We start from the raw sequence: 21,883 nt of genomic DNA, 5'->3' as shown, positions 1-21,883 counted from the left end.
ATGAAAACGAAAAGTTTACCGTGACTTAAACAGACAGCCACCTTCCCATTGATCCCCGTGATCCGCGAGCCTCATTGATTGCACTGAGACTTTAAATAGACGATCCCAATTTGCTGTCTACAGTCTACATGAAAAAGCATTATTATTTTTCCACAAGATAAAAATATTCAGTTTTTAAGATTTTTCTCTTGTTATTTTTCTTTAACTTAAAGGAAGTAAATCCTTTGTATTTTGCGCCTTACAAGAGTTTCAAGATTTCTCGCTCGCATGTTGTTGTTACCAAAAATATTTCGTGCAAAGAAAAGTCGTCTGAAACAAGTTGCGCGAACATCGTTTCTCGGTCCCAGACCTCCTATCTCCCCCCACCTCCCCCGCCGGTGTTCGTCTTTCTGCACAGACGACCGAAAACCGAAATTATGACTGGGCGTGTCCCACAGGCAGCCCAGTAATTAGAAAAGGAAAAAACCTATAGCACCCTGCAGGGTAAATATCTAGTATTCCCTATATTTAGCATCGGTGTATATAGTCCAAGATCCCTCGTATGACCACCCATCTATATTCAGGGGGGCAAGTAGGGACTATTTTCAGTCTACTGAGTTTTTATTATGATAAGTTATCAACAGCCACTGGCGAGTTATCTTACAGCTGTCACTCACAATATTAATAACACAACAACAACAACTATTTCCGGTACTTAGCGTACAAAGACGATAAAAATGGGTATTCACGGATATAAAATCGAGTTGCTTGCGATAAACTGTAGTTAAAATATACGTCAATTAAAAACCTAACATGGTAAATGTGATCCTTATCACTCGCATTTCTTTTAACAGTGCTACTCTTGTAATAAGTTTAACTAATTTTGAAAAAAAGTAAAAGGATATTTCTCAAAAGGAATAATTTCTTCTCTTAACCTTTCATACAATCTCAGGAAGCAGGAAAATTGATACCGAGCGACTCGACATTCAAAATAGAGGCGAGAAATGCTCTTAGACGACGTTGCACAAAACTTTCTTCAGAATTAAATTAAGTACTTTATTTGCCACCCCGTGCAGGACCAGAGGCTCCTTTTGTCGTTATCTTGATCGAAAGGGAGAAAAAGACGCTCTACCTGAAGGGCATCGAGCCTTTGAACCAGCCGCAGCCCGAACTTCTCGGCTGGTCAGTCAATCTGACTTGTTTACAAACCGGTGTTTGTAATTTAGCCCCCTGTACCAGACGCTTGGCTATTACGCCTCGCGAAACTGTGTTCAAGTAATATGAAGCAAATGCTCAACAAAGATCTTACTCTGTTCATGAAGAGTCTTCCTCGAGTAGGCCAAAATCAACTGAAACTAGTGTTTAATTTTTAATTAGCTTTTAGCTACAGTTTTCTTCTTTTTCCCTTGTTTGTTACACTTCTTTCTTTCCCCAGTTTCTTTGCAGTCATCGTCATCCTCGTTTTGCTTCAGGACAAAATTGTCAGCTTTTTCTCCTGTTTCCTTTTCTGTTTTTCTTAGTCGTTTGATAAATGTGGCTTCCAGACTGACAAGAAGTTTCTTTTTCCAGGGAATTTCCTCTTTCTTTATTCTCTCTCGAGTATACAAAATTTTATCGCTCAGTTCTCTCACTGTTAGTTTTCTACGAACTGGCTGGGTTTTCTTCTTTGCATCACAAATTTCGTCGCAGTCTGTTGATGGGCATTTTATCTCTATTGTTAGGTCTTTCGATGGCGTAGAGAGATATTTCCAAAGAGTCCATTTATTAACCTTGTTTAACTCATCCGGTTTGCTTTCGTTTTCCTTTTCCATAGTAGAATCATTGTCCTGCTGATACTCAATGTCTTTTGGATCGTCAACTTTATTCATTTCAGGGCTGTTTGCTTGAGTAATCTTAAAGGTTTTAGACTCGTCACTGTCACCTACATCAGAGGTCAGCTTGCGCAGGAGATCCTTCCAGTATTTTTTATCGTTCAAGGAAAACAAGTCGCTTTCTTGTTCTTTCAAGCTTTTGTCGTTTGTTACAATGGAATGCACGGCCACAATTCTGGGCATAGCACTGTGATCAATGGCATAGCCACCACACCCTGAGTCGATTTTGTCCAAGTCTTTACCAGAAGGGAGGGGTGGAAGGGTCCGTGATTGAGACGTTGGCTGCTCGGCTGGCTCATCTTTCAAACTTTGGCTATTAACACTGTTTGAATAATCAGTTGAGACAACTGATATTTTCACTTCATGATCTTGATGCTCAATTTCGGGAAAGTTGAGGGCAGTTTGTTGAAGACTAGCTGAGCTAATGTCTTTCCTGTGCAGTTTTGGTTCTTCCATGGCTTCTTTATCATGTGATTTTTGATCGTTAACCGCTGTTCTATTATTTAAAATGCGGCTCATGTTTGGTCTGGTGTTGTTAAAACTGACATGACTCTGCGATAATGCAGTCCTCCGCTTCTGCAGTTCACTCAAACTAATGGGCCCTATGATTTGAGGACCATTGGGTGACACTGAACTCGTTACATTTCCAAACTGACGAACCTTTCCACCAACGGTAACCTGGTTGTTAGTCACATGCGGCGACTTTTTGCCCTGGTCACGTGACACATCACAATGCGTCAATACACCTGTCTGATCTGCATCTAAATACTTGGGTATGTATCCTGTATTATCACATGACAACGGCTGGTTTTCCTGAAAATGCAGCATGCTACTGTCACTATTGCATCCCCTCTTGCTGATATTTGGCTGTTGTTGTGGTTTCCTCTCAATTTTCATGGTTGCTTGTGACTGATCTATCAAAGTTTGTTGACGAATTTCCTTGCGAGTTGAGGCTAACCCGCTTAAGCTTGCACTTGAATTCTTGTAAGATACGGTTTCCCAATGTCCTGATTTTGGCCCTGGCCCTTTTTCGTTTGATGAGACAAAGTTCACCTTTGCTTCGTGTTCGTGTCCATATCGCCCACTAATCGTAGGGCTGCATAAGTCAACATGACCATGCTCCACTGATTTGTCCCTCAAAACTGGCTCGCAAAGCACTTTGCTTTGCCTTTTTGTTCTGTAAGAAAAATTTTCCGGTTGGAGGTTTTGACACAAAGACTGTGACGTGGAAGTCTGTATTTTTGGAGCATCGAATGACTTTGATCTGTGCCTTTCGAGATTTGTATTAGGTTGCGGATAGAACTTCAGTTGCGGGTGAACTGTATCATTTGACAAATGCCTTTGCTGGCCATTCTGAATTAAACGCTTAGGAACCATTGTTTTCCTTTCACAACAATCCTTAAACAAAGGCACTCCATACTCCGCATTATGATCTTTCGGTTTTGTTTCGTAGAAATCATCACCGTTGTCGTAGCATGTATCTCGTCGCTCAGTTATAGGAAAGGATCGTCTCCTCTTTAGTCCTTCTTGTGGCATAATTTGGCCTTCCTGGGGCATACTCTCATAATGTGAATGTCTACGTTTATTAACTTTGTAGTTATCATTCTGTACGATAACACTGCGTTGTTTCTCTTTCCTAAGCGCTGTTGTCTGACCCAACCGCTGTGCATTTTCTCCTGTGGCCAAGCGAAAGCGTTCAACGGTATGTTGTAGCGGTAATTGTTGCTCTACTTGTTTTTCCACTTGTCTGTTACTACAAAGCTTCTTCTCGACCCCTCGCGTTGACTTACAGCTTTTTTGTGTGTCGTTCACTGATGTCCATTTAGCATTTAGGCTGCTATTTCTTGGTTCAGTTTCAAATTCATCTGGCCCGGTAAAATTTTGATTGCGTTGCTCAATATCCGCGTTTCTTTCATTTGAAAACTTTTTCATAAACTCACTCCTGTAACCGCCGTTGGATATTTCGCGATGTGCCATGGAGCAGTCGACTACAGGAACTTGTATCTTAGAAGTAGGCTCTCTGTTTTTGGATACATGTTCTTCGGTTAACACATCCTTTTCGTATGTTTTCCTTTCAACAAGCTTTTTCAAATGCAGTTGTTTTGACTCTTTCTGTTTGATGCATGTTCTTATAAGAGGGGGAGGGGAGGGAAGGGGTTTGCGTGCAGCTGTTTCTTTTTTTCCAGAGATGTCAGTCGAACCCTCTGTACTTTTCGGCAAATTATCTTCAACCATTCGGGGCCTCTTTCGTGAAGAGTAATAATGATCCACAGAGCGCCAGACGCGGGTACAACAGTTGTAATAGCTCATGTGACAAGCGGGATGGTGGTAATGGTTTTCTTGTTGATAACGGACAGCGTTGCCTGTTTCCAGTGGCGCACAGAACGTTTGTCTAACAGGCCAATTGTAGTCTCTTACCGATGTACCAGGAAAATACGTATGACGGAAATCATCCGGGACTCTTCTTTCGGGACAGAAGGAGGGCAAGCATGACGCAGGTGCGTAAGTCTGAGGTTTTGTGAACGCTGATTGGTTATTATTGAATGGCAATGGGTGGCACGTCATCTGTCCCATTGTAGCTGGGTAGGTGTGAAAGTGATGCATTCTTGGAGTCACTTGGCTACCACCTGTAGAAGAATATGAAAGTCAATAAGCTATATAAAAATACAGTTTCTTTCATTTTTCAATATGGAATAAGGCTTGCATTTGCATGAACACGCGAATATAAAGATTAGACAATTAGTCCGGAAATTGTAATAGAATGACTTGTAAATTTCATTGCCACTGAAGAGAATCATTGTACAGAGCTTGCAAAACAACAGTAGAAGGGCGGAAAGTCAGCTTTACTTGTAGCTGGCCTCTGTTTATATAGCTATTAAGTCAAACCAGCCATTTTACCCAAATTCATTCATTTTCCGCAGGCAATGGTTTTTTTATTACGTTAGGACTACTTATAATTCCTTGAACCTCCTATCGTCCTTACCCTCGTTATAATGTCTACTATAGTTTTTGATCTGAAAGGCGACGTCGTTTTCTTTTATTTCGTTTCACGACGTTTGGCGGCAGTTGTTTTTAGCATTTCTTGCACCTTGGAAATAATTACGATAAAAAGGTGACAGACAAAACCACATGCAAAGTGCTTTCGGCACGGTCGGTGCGTTCTTTTTGTATCCGAAATCTTACTCGTTCCCTGCGATCACTCGTTCGATTTCGGATAGGTCAACAACTCGCGCGTAAATAGCGTACCCATGCGCACACTTCTTTCCATGAAGTATATATCTTACTTCAATACGGAATAGATCGCAAAAAAAAACACATACCGAAAATAGTAAGTAGCGTGAATTTCAATGCACATGTAAACTGAAGCTTACAGTTATATATTTTAAAGTAAGACCTACAAACAGGAAAGAGCAGCGAAAAAATAATACACTAAGGTGCGACAAAAAAATATACTAGGGTATAAATAAAAATTATTCTTGGATCTCGGTTGTCCTTAACAAGGTTCAGTTTATTTTATTTTCCGTAAACATCGTTAAATTCCGTGTACAAGCACAAGCAACAACCCAGTAGACTGAGAAAATATAACTAAGCCAGGCGGATTAAAATTTATATAGACTGGAAACAAATTTGAGCCTTAAGGTTAAAGGAACCAACTTGAAGTTGTTTTGAGTTCGCCTTTAGCTAACTGAGAAAAATGAATTTACATTGGCTTTACGGCTTCAAAGTACTTTCTTTTATATGGTTTGAACTGGAGCGCTCTAGAACCAGAGTACAAAGAACCATTGGCGTAAATTACGTAACTCCGATATCGCGCGAGACAGAAAATCCTTTCTTATAAACCACTCCCTGCTATGCTTATACTGCTAGAAAAGAGGTCTGGCGTTTTAATAACAGCGTGTAGTAAATTTCTCTTTTGCTTAAACTTATTCACTGCTCAGTACACCGGTTGAATTCGACTGTAATAACGCTAAATATTTCGGTTAACAGGCTACCTTGAACTGAGTATGAAATTCTTCTTAACAACTTATGTTTCCAAAGACAGTAACATTTTTGAGAAGAAGCCAAACTTTCCACGACTATCGACAACCGGCTCTGTAATGCAAACTCTTGGAAACCCCCCTTTGGACTTATATAGTACAAAGTAAAAGTCGACCATTAACTGCTGGCAAAACGGCACTCAATATTTTCGACAAAACAAGACGAAACTTCTTGGAAAAGCAAGTGGAACATAACTCAGTGAACATAATTTACCGTGTATCCAATGGGATGCGTTCCCCGATACCATTTGTTGTGCTGTAGCCATTTTTCTGAAGTGGTCTCCTAGCTGAGCCATCAGCAGCTTTTAATACCGAGTAACAGATTAAGCCTAACGTAGCCTGTACAAAATGCTCTTCCAAAATAATCAACGTAAATATTGGCACAAACTTAAAATTTTTCGCGCGAACTGTTTACTTGAGCTTGAGCTAAATTCACAGCTGATCAAATGCTATCTTTCTAATTAACTGAAATGCAGCTGTCGTATTTCTCAGAACAAAGTGTTTTTCCGATCTTATTGGTGGAACCGCCTGATGCCTTTAGAAATTGGCAATGACGACATTATGTACATTGAATAGTTTTTTGACAAGTTAATAATGACCGCCGTATTATGATCGTGTTCGTAATTATCTTTTGCAGAAATCAAGATTTATTTCTAACACTATTAAAATCGTTCTTCAATCACATCGAAGCAGTTACTGGTCAACGACGACACGCAGTAGTTAGCAATCCAGCGTCAAAATTATTTGCAGTCAGAGGTGGAGCTGAAATTCAAAATATGTACTTATTCTTTCAATTTCTTTTGAGAGATCCTTTTCTTAGCAGTAATTTAGTCTGTTGAAATTATGCCTGGTTAAAATTTGCAGGCCACAGCAGTCCAATCGGAAAGAGAATTCCACTATTAATCAGGATTATCCAGCCACATCAGTTTATTCTTAAATGGTATGCATGGCTGTGAGGGGTGTAAGTGAAAATTTCGAGAAAAGACTTAAACTTCATTTTCAAAATGACCGGTCTGACCAGCCAGTTCTGACTTTTGAAAAGCACCCTTACGTTAACGCGAAGCACGAACGGTCACTGCTGGGACACATAAATGCCCAAAGACACACTAAAAAAAAATAACGAAAAGTGTCCGCACTTCTTGCAATATTCCAGTAAGCTATAAATAACGAAATTATAGCACACACAACAGGTGTATATCTACAATATTCCATCATTATTACGCCTAAATAATTGCCAATTCTCTAATTTCTTATTGGGTTAACGTAAAAACTTTACAGGTTGTCGTTGTCATTTACATGTTTGTGGACTTAAAGATAAACTAAAACGTTTTCAGTTTCCTTGAGCAAAATTTTAATGAATTAGGAACGTCATGTGCAAACACTCATTAAAGCTCAATTAGAGCTTTTTTCGCATGATAATTGTTAAAAAAAATTAAGCTGACGCCGTTGGCTTGCAGCTGTCTAATGTTTGAAAAAGCATGATTTTAATTATAATGAAATATTCCCAGCTGTTTATCTTATAGTATCTTATTCGCTTCTTTCTAATTAATAATGCCGCAGAAAGTAACCAAAGATGTGATGAGTTTGCTGCATTTTTTGGCACAGTTCTCAGCACCGTGTACAATGAAAACCTTGAGCGCCAGTTGGCAAAGAGAGAGTTGGCCGCACGGCGAATTATCAGTAGTGCCATTCAAACGTAATTTTGTTTAGGTAGGCATGAGGCATTTTAAACGAACGAAAACTAATTGTTTCGTTGGTTTCTTATTATGTTTGTTTACTTTTTTGTTTTTGATTCGTTTTCTGTATGCCTTTTCAGCGTTGACTGATTTTGGGTCCTCTTTGGAGGGAAAGGCCTTTATAAATGGATCAAATAAAGATTATTTAATAATAAACTATTACCAAGAAAAACGAACCATTTTTAGCTGATTACATTATTTTACATCTTGATTGAAGCCAATACTGCTTAAAGGGATTTTGTAAAACACTTAACAAGAAATGAGGCCAACGTAGTTACAAATGGTTTCACTAACACATTATACATAGTCTGCAAGCCATGTCTCCAGAGTATTTCCGAAGTTTACAAAAACAACACTAAACGAAATTCGGAAATGGCGGCAAGAGTATAAAATTTAAATACATATTTTATTAAATCTGAATTTTTCTCTTTGTTTTGTAATGTCTCTAAATAAATACTGTATTGATTTATTTTCGTTTTGCGTGATAAATTATTCTGTGGTGTAGCATGATTTTTCTAGATGGAAAATTTAGAACTTTGAGCCGACCTTTTTCCAGAAAAAAAAACGTATGCTCTCTTGCTTTAATCTTTCTTCTCTTTCAGGTTTTGCCTTTTATTTTCTGTCTTGTTTGTTTTCTCTTTTTCTTTACATCTCTATTTTTTCCGCGTGTTCTTTTACTTTTGTGTCTTTCTTTAACCAAAATGCTAGCCTTGACCCACTCATAATTTGCTCAGCTGTTAACGAGGCAGTGGGCTGAGGAAAAAAACATCAACAATCATGAGGCATCGATAAAGCTTGCGTGAGGTACTTTCGTGTCCAATTAAGTCTCATCTCTAATCTCATGCTTAGAAGTACAATTTAAGTACCCCGAAAGTGCATTTAGTGAGCTGGTTATAGTCGTTAACAAGTACATTTTCAAAGTGCCAATAAAACATTAGCTGTTTTGATAACTGGTAATCTCGATAAAGAAAACATGCAATTGTCTTCTAACTTTGGCGACTGTGGACAATATCCTAAGGCGCGTGTCCATTCAGATGAAAGCTCTTGGGCAGTACTTTAAAAAAGAACAAATCGGTTTTCTTTTTTTTTTCCGACGATGAGATCTAAGATTTTTTGCGGTTGAATGAATTAACTCGAATAAAAGATAACATCTAACCTTCAATACTGAACAGTCTTCTTGTCTCAGTGTAAACAATCTTCCACTACCGCGGTGAAGGTTGTAAAGGTTGTTGAAAATTATCACGGGAAAATTATAACTGAAGCATTCGCTAAGTAGATATACAAATCATCTGACGGTGATATTAACAAATTTTAGCCACCCTTAATTAAAAATGGCGCAACGACATTTGTAACTCGTTGCTTCAATAAATCGCGGCGGAGGCACTGTATTAATGAATTCAGAACGGCCAATTTAGATATGAGGAGACAGACCAGAAAAAAATCTATTGAATTACAGTGACTTCTGCGACACAAATATTGTCTTTAACTTTCAACAGAAGACGTGATGTAAACAGTCAGCCACAAATGGGTACACATCATGCTAATTTTGTTACTACAAAAAAGTGCAATGAAATTATTCACTATATAACACGGACTAGGGTTTGTCAAGACGGAAAGAGGTGTTTGTTGTTCAAAAATTCTCTTATTTTTTTCCCGGTGGTCGATGGTGTTTTCAAGAATCATGCAGGGCTAGGCAGGGGCACCCAACGACAATTTTCGGAAGAATATCTGTTCGGAAGACGATTTGAGATCTAGAATTTTCGGAACATTTGTTGTAAAATTTCTTGCTTGCCTGCCTCTCCTAGGATTTTCGAACATCCAAAAAATGGTATATTTGCCTATTTTTAACTGATTTTTTTCCCTAAAAAGGTCACCTAGAATTTTCGGAAGCCTTTTTTCTGGCTGAAATTTTCGAAAAGGTAAGTTTTGATCCCTATAATTTTCCGATCACTAGACTTTCAGCTAGGAAATCCGAACAGATGAAAAATTTAATAGGGGATAAAAATATGCTTATATCTACCGTTTAAATAATAAAATTCGTTTAACAATCCTATGTTTAAGTGGTTTTGAACTATATTCTCGTTGGGTGCCCCTGGCTAGGAGACATGATGCACTTTTCGTGACTTGATACCGCACGATCAAGACTCTAAATAACAATGTACAAGGCCGTTAAACTCTTCTTATCAAAAATAAAAAGGAAGAAGTAGAAAGAATTCGAATGGTTTCAACTGGTTTTTTAAAATGCCAACGAAGTTTATCTTAAAACAAATTTAAAACGTTCACGGTGCTCTCATCAAAGAAAATTCAGGGGCACCCAACGAGAATATAGTTCAAAACCACTTAAACATAGCATTGCTAACCATATTAAAGTATTTAAACAGTAGATATAGACATATTTTTATCCCCTAATAATTTTTCATCTGTTCGGATTTCCCAGCTGAAATTTTAGAGGTCCGAAAGTTATAGGGATCAAAACTTACCTTTTCGAAAATTTCAGCCAGAAGAAAGGCTCCCGAAAATTCTAGGCGACCTTTTAAGGGTAAAAATCCGTTAAAAATGGGCAATTATACTATTTTTTAGATGTTCGAAAATCCTAGGAGAGGCAGGCAAGCAAGAAATTTTACGACAAATGTTCCGAAAATTCTAGATCTCAAATCGTCTTCAGAACAGATATTTTCCGAAAATTTACGTTGGGTGCCCCTGAAAATTGCCACTGAACTGAAAGCAAATAATAAGTCAACATATACGAACCGATTTCTCGCCTTAGTGTTAAGCAAATTTTTTTTAGCAAAAATTACGTCGTTTGCTTCTTAATACTTTTACAGCCTTCGTAGCATGTGAATGCCCTGGTCAGTCTGGCGAAACCGTGACCCTGTTTAGTAGTCTTCTGTTTTAAGAAAGCAATATTTTTTGTTGGCGCGCTTGCTCTCTTGGACCCAGTTTCTACAAACGCGCTAAATCTATAATAGTAAGTTTAAAACACATAAAAGGCAATTTAAACCAAGGCAGAGATAAAATTGAACCGCGACATGTAATATGAACAAGTACTGCACTATATACCCTGTCCTTATTTTGGTTGCCGGATTATTTGAATGAATGAATGCTTGGAAACTTGAAATTTTTAGGGTGTGGGGGGTACAATAACACAGCAACTTTTCAAGGATTCAGTGTAATTCGACCTATAATTTGAATTTATAAAGCACTTCCTGAGTTTTTTTGCCATTTTGATAAAAACGCCATTAAGCTTAGTTTCTGTGCTGCTTTTTTTTGCGTTATAAGATGTTATGATATAACAGTATTAGTAATAATAATGATGATGATAATAGTGGTGATAAAATGTCTTGTATGTAACAACTACATGATAAGAGCTACCACTTACTGATTTTTAAATAATATTTCAAGTAGCTATCAAAGACTCCATGCTGTTTAGACTGTATATTTAGTGATGGAATTCCAGTTTTACCTTTCCACACACTATTAAAGTCAGATATGAAAAGCATTTGATGAATCTCGTTCCATTGAAAAATGCGTAACCATTCCGATTAAATCTGCCAGTGTTCTTATTCCGCATGAGCTGTTTACTTTAATTTTAGGAATTCTTTTTTTCAGATGCCTTGCGGGAGTTGTTGAGTTTTGATTCTACGTAAAAGGTAGCCGAGTATTTTGAAAAAGCGACATTAAACTGCAAAAAAAAAAATTTTGCACAACCAAATTAATCAAAATTTGGCCCAATGTTAGAAGGACTTTAGTAACGTGAAAAAAGAATTCTACCTAAAGGCATAGCAGTAGTAAATTCAGTAGTATAGTCAACTGTTTAAAACTAAGAATCATGCAAACCCTAGAAGGGTAAACTACCGAAATGGTGCAGTACTTGCCCAGACTGATAGATCTAGGTATTTTCAACACCAACCGCTCTGCTAAACACTTTCCAGCTGACCGTAAGTCTTTTTTAATAACAGTGTGCCCTTGGGCATTCACTTCTTTTGAAATTGTTCGATCACTCCTTGCGGAAATTGTTTACTCTTTACAGGCACTGAGCAACAGAACTGCAAACGCAATACGTTTATGATGTTTACTAGGTAAAAGAGGAACTCATCTAATCAGTGTAAGGATAAGTTACAGCTCGATCAGGGACAATACTAAGAGATTTAGTCTCGGTCACTGCGCTCTTCAATACCCCGTGTAATAAATGCAAATAATATGTGCAACATACAGTCTACGATTTCAAGGAATTTACATTTTTGCGACGTAAAAAACAAAAGTCGGCTATGTTTCCCGTATACTCCGCAGTACCAGCCCTTGTAGCTACCTCTCCAGGAGTTTTGGTGAAATAACTCGATTACCACATTCTCCAACCCGAGCATTGCTGATTCTTCATACTTCCCATGAAAATTAAGCAAGCAACACAAGTCAAACTAATCGAAGACAGCGCTTCCAGAGTTATTAGTTTCATACCCAGACTAAAATTCCCTTAGGCTAAATAAATCATAGGGAAAAAAATCGATCGATTCCTTGTTATTAAGGTTTTAAAAAATACCAAGAAGTAAGGGTTTCATCACAAGAACGAAGAAAACATTATCAACTTTGGACATCACACTTAAGTTGAGCTTCATTTTTACAGTATAGCCTAGTCTCGGCTTGTGTTCGGTAAGGCTCAACGTCTCTCCCTCCTTCCACCACCACGAGCCCAGGAGCTTCTGGCGCTGTTTGTTTTTGGAGCATTTGCAAGAAAAGAATCAATATGCAGTTTCATAACTAAAATGATACCTCTTTTGAGTTAAACAAATTCAAGCAAGACCATATAAAACAGTGCCAGGATCATAAATCTTAGTGGATTTTACTCCGGTCTGTTGCCAATTTCAGTGTTGTAATGAGATCGATGATTCGAGACATTTCTTTGCGCAGCTTCTTGTTTAAATTAGATTCCCATAAATTAAATAGTCTTCATAAGCGATCATAAGTGAAAAAACCATAGACCCTGCTAGATGTTACTCCTGCCAAACGCGGCTTCTATTGTAATCAATTTGTCGGATGAAAATAAAACCTTTTCAATTTTTGCACCCCGTGTTGGTGCAGAGATGTCTTTCGTTATGGTCAGCAAAGTTCAAAAAACGATAGGACAAATAAGAAAGACAAAACAAAGCCAGCGTGATCAAATGGGCCACTAGAAACTAAAAATAGCAAAAAACAGTTGACAAGGATGCTCTTTTATGCATAACTCAGTGAGTAATCGTCTGTATCAGTACTACGGCTATGGCTTTTTGCTATTTTCCAGTGCGTCTTGCAAATACTAATAAAACTGCTACTCTATCTTAGAATTGATTTGTGCTTCTTTTCAGTTCCCCGTATATGCATGGTGTGTTAATTTCTAGGGCAGTTCCTTATACCTAGTGCCATGGCCAACTCGCGGAAAGCACCAGAAGCATATTGGTCACAGTTCATTTTTTCCAATAACATTATTAGTGATTGAAACTTTTCATTTTTCTCTTCTGGGTATGTTTGAGGAAGCCGTTAGTTAGACTGTTAAAAAAACGTTAATAATATTAATGCGAAATAACAAACGTTCTGAAATAGCAACATTCCTTTTTCCGTCAACTTCTAGGCGCCCTAGGCTGAATTACTCTGTTGATAGAGTATACAGCTGTTTCGAGAAAGGGTGTCGGAAGAAATGCGCGCGCGACAATCCCGAAAGGTAAGATGGGATATGATCAATACATTGTTGGTAACGATTTAACCTACTTTTGTTGCTTTCCTTTAGTACTCGCAAACATATGTCCGAGGCCTCCCGTACTATTCTTTCAAATTTCTTTGAAGAAAAGTGCCCTCAAAGCCACCCACAATACCTTTCGGGATTGTAGCGTGCACTTTTTCCGACAACCTTTCTCGAAATAGCTGTATTCACGCCGCGTAAAACCTGCTTTGTTACCATTTAAATAGATAAATATTAAGTAATATTAATATTGATGATTTATAAACTTATTGTGCATGAGAATGAGAATGATCAGCTGCGCATTACAACCGCAAACATTACAAAAGTCAGCTAAAAGACAGTAAGAAAAATATATGCATGAAAAGCAAGTAAAAAAAATCTGTCACCGATACACAGATCTAAAATGAGAAGTCTTCAGATGCATCTTAAAATTATTCACATTTGCGGTTGTACGAAGCTCTTTGGGCGCGGAGAGTTCCAGGGTGTGGGTACTGCTATCATAAAAGCTGTAACTAACAGAGCAAACAGCTGAACGCAATAATAATAATAATAATAATAATAATAATAATAACGCGAATATTTATACAGGGTAACCTATCAGTTCTAATAAAAAGAACTGTTATCAAAAGGGTCCTGTAATTATCTCATAAATAGCTAAAAAAATAAAAAATAAATCGAAAAGGAAAATAAAATAAAATAACACTAAGAAATCTAAGATTTAAATATTAAAATCTGTAAAAATCATCGACTTACAAGACTGAAAAGAGTTATGAATTATTGAATACTATTGAAAAAATTGTTTTAAATTACTCTTAAAAACCTCTTCCGAAGAACTTTTACATGGTGCCAACGAATATGCAAAAAGAAATTTGAAATGGCTCTGAAATTTCAATTTTGCCCACCACTATAAACGAACGGTTTAAGAAATTAAGAGTAGTATAATCCAACAATACTCTACAGTTAAATAAGCGGACGATTGACCCTGCCTCTTTACGGCGGCTTTCCTAAAAGAAGGCCGCCCAGATAAGAAGTTTATACCGTTATTTTCTCGTAAGTAAAAAAGTCTAACGTTTTGAAGGTCTTTTATACAGTCAAACTCCGGTTTACGGACACCAGCTTAATAGGAACACCTCATTAATATGGACAGTTTACTATGTCCCTGAGCATAGAAAGCCCTTACATTTTCTCTAAATTCAACCCGCTTAATACGTACACCTTCCATGGCCCCCTTAGTGTTCGTATTAACGGGGTTTTACTGTATTTATAGCTGATTATTAACAGACGAGTTCCTTTTTCTTGTTAATTTTTAATTTGGAGTTTGAGGTCTTTGAGACTTAAAGATGACACAATGATATAATCGTTCGTCTATCATGATTGTTTATATTGATTAACACCTCAGGTAGAAAATGTGGCTATTAAATTTGGCCACAGGTGTTGATTTCCAGCTTCGTGTATCGCCAGATTCCGTTTGTCTAACCCTCAAACACTTGCGAACAACAATAACAATTTAACTTTAATGATCTTCTGTACGACTGAATGAAGGAGGCAGTCAATAACTGCCCAGTGAGCACATCAGTCCTCTAAGCGTTCGTAAGAAAGTCTCTGAAAAGTCGTCGCAAATTTTTAAATACCATTAGTTAAAGTCTCTGCTTAAAGTTCTTAGAGACTTTTAAAACATCGTCACTACAAAGGCGCAAGTGCCTATTAATGTGTTACTGTCTTACGTCAATCATACATTTTTTTAAAATTTCTTATCACGCGAAGTCATCGAAGTTCGATCGCTCTCATAAGGCCTGGCAGAGGGTTGCATAACATCCCTGACTTACCTTCTCCACGTACCTCTCTTGACTCGCCATCAAGCAAACCAAGAGTGCGCAAGCTACTCTAACTCTTATTTTCCATAATAGTTTGCCCGAAACAGCATTATAGTAAACATATTCAAAGTACTAAAGGCTTCAGTTCCGCTCATATTTGTCCGCCATCAAACTTAATCTCTGGTGAAACCATCCGATTAAGGCAATCGGCATGATTTCATTAATGAAAGTCATTTAATGTTGAAAAAAATACCTTGAATGAATGAATGAATGAATGAATGAAGTCTTTCAATGCGGACTTCCCCCCTCGCCACCAAAAGAATAAGATATTCTAAATATCTACCGTCAATTTTAAATGAGAGCTACTCTAATTAGATTTAAGAATGCCATTAGGAGGGCAGGAAAGAAAGGAAGTCAAAAACTTTGGAAAACTTACCAGACTGGTCACGTTACTCCTTGTAAAACACTTTTGTCTCGAAATTGTTCCCTTTGGACGCACAAGGAGTACTCGGCGCCCAAGGGTATTCAGATTCGTTAGAAGATGCGTCTCGTAGCGTGTATAGATTATGATCGCAATATACCGGCCTTATAACACATCGATCAACCTTTACCTTGCATGGCTGGTTGCAAGACAGTTATCAATCGCATTTCTAAATTCAACAGCAACACACTGGCATCTTACTGTTTGAAAACCATATGGGCTCTTTGTGAAGTTGTTGCTTTGATACAAACATAAACAATTGGTTGATTCTTGGCTTGAAACAGACGTGGCGGAACGCGCGTTTGACTTGAAAATTAGCATCACAATATTAGAAACCGGAAATACAGCGGGCAAAGTTTTAAAAAATATATAACTATAGCAAAGTCGCATTCCCTTCATATAAAAATGACCTATTCTTTCACTTGAAAAAAATAGTCATGGAAAAGCACAATCAATGTGTCACTGTAAACACCTGTCGCACGCAAGTTTGTTAATTTTCGAACTACGAAAAGACAATGCATGGTATTAATAGCATTTACAATATTTGATCACTAAATTACAATACGACTGTTACAAACACAGATGAGCTGGAGGTTTCTGAGATTGTAGTGTGTCGGATATTATTCTACTATTATCACTACTATTATCTAGAAGACATTGCCACCGGCAAAGGTTTGTTTTCAAAGGTACTTGCTTTGCAACAACGTGACAAGGCGGCTGTGGCCGTGGCCGGCTATGATTAATACAATTATTAATTCATTTTATTTATCTATTTGTAATTCTTTCTTTTTTTGTATGAAAATAGTGATTAGTTCCCAGCGGAGAGAAGATCAACAACATGGCCGCCGAGGCGTCACGTGCAAACCAGCGCTATAACTTACTTTATTTTTCCTCTAAGCCAGGACTTAAGGCCGCAATCGAACCCCACCACTGAACCGTACTCCGTTCTTCAGCAAGGGACAAGGACAGGAAAGAACGATCTGTGTTAAACGAAGTGCCGATTCGGTATAACTGAGGGTCATTATTGAAAAAAATTTTCGAAAGCTTCTACCGCTCGGAATAATTTACGCAAGTCAATAGAAACAAATTACATGCAGAGAAAAGAATAATTGTCAATTAGACCCAATTGTTTTTCTATCAATTCATTGAAAACTCTCTGAAAACAGGTTCAAAGTCCACACTTAACAAGACAGATTGCTAGCTTCAGTGGTTTGCCTCGATTTGGTAACACCAATAGCCATTCGGTGCACGTGTAGGACTACGAGGTATCTATTTATAGCAGTACAGGGTAATATAGTGTAAATACCTCTACTAGCTTCTACTTTATATTTTATAACAAAAACAAAAGGGGAAAACATTGTTTAAGTAAGTTTCTTTCAAACGTTTCAATTAATCACATATGCCCTTTATCATTCGACAAAACCCTAAAAATAGTGTAGCAACTTTTAAGGGAGGTAAGCATGTGGTTGCTGTGGAAATGAGTTTTAACTCTCCAAAATTTTTTATTTCTAGGGCAGAATCCGCCATGCAATTTTTTATAAGTTTTTTTTTTACATTATGTTATGATTGAAAGCCGAACAATTGAACATTTTTTCGACAAAGATTGGTTTCCTGCTAACGGATGGCGATATAGAAAATAATCGGCACGCTATGTCGAAGATGTTACAGTTAATGTCTGTAAATATTATTATCACATTAAACATTAAATAAATTGATAAAGGATTTAGTTTCTACTGAAAACTTCAATTGTGGCACGATAGGAAAATTTCCAAAACAGATACTTTTATGGTAAACTTACGCCATCGACAGTAAAGAAATTTTAAACTTGATGTTTCGACCGCTACATATTACACCAAGCTGAGGCTGAAGTTCGAAACATTTGCGTCAACTTATGGGCTCCTGTTTGCGTATAACTCTTATTCATTTTTATCGACCGTTAGCCTGGGAGATTAGTTTTGGATTAAATAGCGAGGACAACAGGAAATTTTACTGAACACAGGTGGTCATAATTCTTATTAATTATTTGGCTTTTTCAGAATCGTCAGCTTGTTTCCTAACATCATGGAAAGATCATCCCACTCAATGCTTGATCTCTTTTTTAAATAATTTATTTCACTAGTATCAACCGATTAGTATCAGTGATTAGCTTTAGATAAATAAATGGCGACAGTAACTGAAATGCTCAAGAAAACATAGATGATCGTAATTCTCATCAACTAAACAGCTGTTTTTTTAAGAGCGAATTTTCGGTTTAAGGGTACATAAAGCTCAAAGAAAACGTCAGCAGATAAATCACTGTCAAATTAGTTTTAAATACTAGATACATGGCACAGAAACCGGGAAACATAGATACTCACAAATCATCGGTAGTGAATCCCGTCAAACTCAGCTAGCCGTGTTTCATCTTTAAAGCCGGTGATTACTGTGTCGGATGCAGTAGTTCAACAGTGATCAACTCTAGGAAAGATGCAGGTGATACAAGATATTAACACTATGTTACGTGAACAGATCAGTAGACACCTGTCGATGTCATTCACTTTAAGTCAGTCGAGTATACTTTCCTGATGATTTGATTATGCAATGCCTTCCGGGGTGTAGGCTAGTCCCCTATATAAGCTATATACAAGGTATGTGCCTCCCCAAAGGGGAATAGAATTTTGACACCATATTACCTGTAACGGGGGTGTAGATTTTGCCCGTCTGAAATGGTTTTCCTTAGTATTCGAACCACGCAAGCATATGATCGTGTTTGCCTTTTCAGCTTCAAATGGGTCACAGCAACTTTTAAATAATCATGATTAAAAACTGCTTTGACAGTATGCTGACCGTTTGTTAGCCGAGTACAACTTTAAGAAGCCAGGTCCGGCTGAAGACACGCATGGATCTAAGAGATAAAGTCGTACTTCCTAAAACGGGCATGGAACTGAATGGTACTAGTGATGTGATCTAAAAAAAGGTGAAGACCATTTGGGGAACCGGGCGGCACACCACCACCAAGAATTTCTAGGGGTTCTCCCCCCGGGACAGTGCTAGTGCTCACACTTAGAAGTTATAAACTCATCAGTTGCTCCCTCTTACTTTTCGAGAAAATAAGCGAGTTAGTGTTGATACACTATATTTTAAAGTGAGTAAGAATGCTGGTGAGCCCTACAAAGGTGAGCTTACAGAGCTTCTGCAGTATTTTTTTTGGTTCTCTCCCTCACTCCGAGAGGTTTTTCTCTGGGTACTATGTTTTTCCCCTCTCCTCAAAAACCAACACTTTCACATTCTAATTCGATCTGGAACTCACGGACACGTTTAAACGAATCCTTAAGAACTCCCACGTGCTTCGTGGGTAAGACGATTACAGTTTGCATCAGTTTCATAACTACAAACTGTCAGTGAAAAAAAAAAATTGGAGCATCAAAAGGAAAACCTTAAACTATTTCAGTAAGGAAGTTCAAGTTTTATCTTGATCTTCTTTAATACCCCTCTGTGGCTGGGTCCAAAAATAGCCAACGTTTATTTACAGCAACTGTAAAGTGATAAAACGTAATATCACAACGAGAAAAGACAATTATTTTAAGAAATACTGAGAATATTTAACACATTATCAACCCAACTTAAAGGACCGTTTTTCATTGACAGTTTAATGCTATGCCCGAGTAAACGGAAGTAAACAAGTTTTAACTGAGAAACGAAAGGGACTGAAATTTTGAATTAATAAAATTGGCAATTTCTAGAATAGAATTAGCCTGGAAAATACAATTAGTAAATGACTGAGCATTCTTTTCAATAAAAATCGGTTTCTTGGTAACAGATTGAAACCAAGCATAAAAGCTGTGTTTCTCTAGAACTGAATGAGTGCTCGTGGCTATTATGTGAAACGCTGTGCTTTTATGGGTACATTAACTCATGACAAATATTATATAATTGCACTTGAAGAGAAAAATACATTAGAACTGCCAGTATCTTACGCGAAATCAATATTCGGCCATATGCTCTGTACATTCCTTTTTTCACTCTTCAGTGCAAACAACTCTGTTTGAAGGGCCTCTGCTCGCATGGTATAGTGCCAGACAAGAGGCGGAAAATTGTTACGAGGGGTACGTGCGTGCGCGTCAACCACTACTTTTTTTAACCGTGTAAAACCGGCTGCGTAAAAAGTAGTTACCTAGTCTATTGCAACCCATGCGCACGGCTAATCAAACAACCGGAGACAGTTACAATGTTTAATTGGCCGACTCAAGAGAAAGAAGAAACGAGAAGGGCCTGAGATACCGTGAGATTATTATTTTTCCAACTTTAAAAAACGTGAATATTTACTTTTTAAAAGCAGAATTTGAGTATTTACTGAATGTTTAAGTGCCCGTGTTACACTTGTAAGAGCTTTTAAGTGTTCTCCTGTTTGAGGTTCCCCCTGACTCAGGCCCTGTCAGAGCGCACGTTGTTAAAACTCTAGCTGTATTTCCGGGGGGCGCTCAAGTGCTATGAAACTCACAGTCTATAAATGAACACTGTTTAGTACTCGGGAATATATGGTTGTTCTCATAGTTACATCGATATATAATGACGGATGGCATTCTACACTTGAATTGCACGTGACAAACGGTTACTAGAAAAGAGGTGCGTTGCTGAGTATTCAATTTGGATGGACACAAGCTGTTACAGTATAAAAAAGACGAGAATGATACTGTGACCAGCAGTATAACCTGTAATGAAAAGGTAATTATATATTTTTTTTTTTTTCACCAAAGAACCATAATAACAACACAGTAACAAGCTTAAAATACGTTAAAGGAAAAACACTAACGCAAAAAAAATCCTCTTAAGAAAACGAAAGAATCATTGGTGACGTCGGTTGTTCAGAAATAGGAACTTACGAATTGATCTAAAAAGAATCGCAGTGGATGGCCGATAAGTCACACTCGCTTGGCATGGTTGCTACCAACAAAGTGACTAGGGAAACTAGGTCAAAATAAACATCCTGTGTACATTAGCTGAAAAGTTTCATAGCACCATTTAGCATTGGGATTTTGGCGTCATATGAATTATTTGTAAATAATACTGTGTACATTAGCTGAAAAGTTTCATAGCACCATTTAGCATTGGGATTTTGGCGTCATATGAATTATTTGTAAATAATACTAGGATAATAATTATTAATAAGTAGTCTATTTTACTACGATATGAGTGATTATGGTAAATATTGGTCCTGGTGACATTAACACATAACGAGGAAATTCTCACAACACGAGGTCCTCGGAAATGAAGAATTTCCGATGACTCTGAGTCTTTGTAATTGTTACAGAGTTTTTAAATTAAAACCAAAAGCGATTATTCTCCCTTGATTAGACTATTTTCGCTGCGTAATTGTTGAGAGAGTTCAACAAACCCATAATTCTCCAATAGAATCTCTAAACCTTTTTCGCGGAGGACAGAAGAAAATGCATCAAAATCAGTGGATAAATCCCACCACTGTTTTGTCTCTGTTGTCGAATTGTTTAGTTCCGTTCTCGTTGAGGTTGTCTCTGCGTGGGAAGACTTCACACTCTAAGTTAATTATTGAGAGAAACATTACATGAATCTATGGACAAAACTCTACAGTATGATCACTGAAATGAAGATTTTTTTGTCGGCATTCTCTTAACACTTCGGTTCGTTATTGAGGACTTCACTGACTTCAATCCTGATCGGCTAGGTACTATTATTATGGACGGAAAAAATGAACTTTAAACCAAAGTGATAGTCAGGGGATGGAAATGTTTATAGTTCTGAGCCCGTGGAGCGTGTTATCCCCGGAGAATGAAACTGCTGTTCGGTGACTATGTCGTGAAGGAAAGTAAAAGAAATGACAGAGAATACTCACTAAACATGGATCATTCAGTGATGGCGGCCGGGGCAGTGTCTCAGTTCCCATCAACCAGTTGGCTTATTGTATCAGCAAATTAAATCGTTTAAATTCATTCAATAATGATTAAAAACGGAAGGGGGTGATGTGTTACATAACGAGTGACACGGCGTCACAGTAATGAGGAAGTTAATGCTAATCAATTTTTTTGCTGTTCATGTGATCTTCTTGTGATTCGTTCAAGGTCCTATAAACATGATGCAATACCGACCAACAACAAATTGATATGAGTGCATGACAAATGTTAAGTTTCTTTCTGTCTCGAGTGATCTATTTTTAACTTGGCTGGCCGTGATGTCAAATATTCTGCTTTGAATCAGTACTATTCGAACGTAATAGGCTATTAAACATTTTATAATGGGGTA

General features: G+C 37.6%; 1 protein-coding gene across 3 annotated transcripts; it reads right to left on the bottom strand.

Moving 5' to 3' along the window:
* Positions 1–549: 549 nt before the first annotated feature.
* LOC140950007 (uncharacterized) lies at positions 550–21,623 on the bottom strand. Of its 3 annotated transcripts, XM_073399163.1 has the most exons (3): positions 21,477–21,623; positions 17,986–18,085; positions 551–4,477 (listed from the first exon to the last, which is right to left on the bottom strand). In XM_073399163.1, exons 2-3 carry the CDS (start codon positions 17,990–17,992, stop codon positions 1,353–1,355), a joined length of 3,132 nt encoding a protein of 1,043 aa, XP_073255264.1. In that variant the 5' UTR covers positions 17,993–18,085; positions 21,477–21,623; the 3' UTR covers positions 551–1,352. The 3 variants fall into 3 exon arrangements, with proteins under 3 accessions (XP_073255263.1, XP_073255264.1, XP_073255265.1); XM_073399162.1 differs by lacking the exons at positions 17,986–18,085; positions 21,477–21,623 and adding an exon at positions 6,102–6,243 and having other exon boundaries at positions 550–4,477; XM_073399164.1 differs by lacking the exons at positions 17,986–18,085; positions 21,477–21,623 and adding an exon at positions 16,510–16,621.
* Between the last annotated feature and the right edge of the window lie 260 nt (positions 21,624–21,883).

Source organism: Porites lutea, chromosome 10, assembly GCF_958299795.1.
Source record: "Porites lutea chromosome 10, jaPorLute2.1, whole genome shotgun sequence".
Classification (NCBI taxonomy): Eukaryota; Metazoa; Cnidaria; class Anthozoa; order Scleractinia; family Poritidae; genus Porites; species Porites lutea.
The sequence above is the reverse complement of the archived record's forward strand: the minus strand, read 5'-3'. Positions and strand labels throughout refer to the sequence as shown.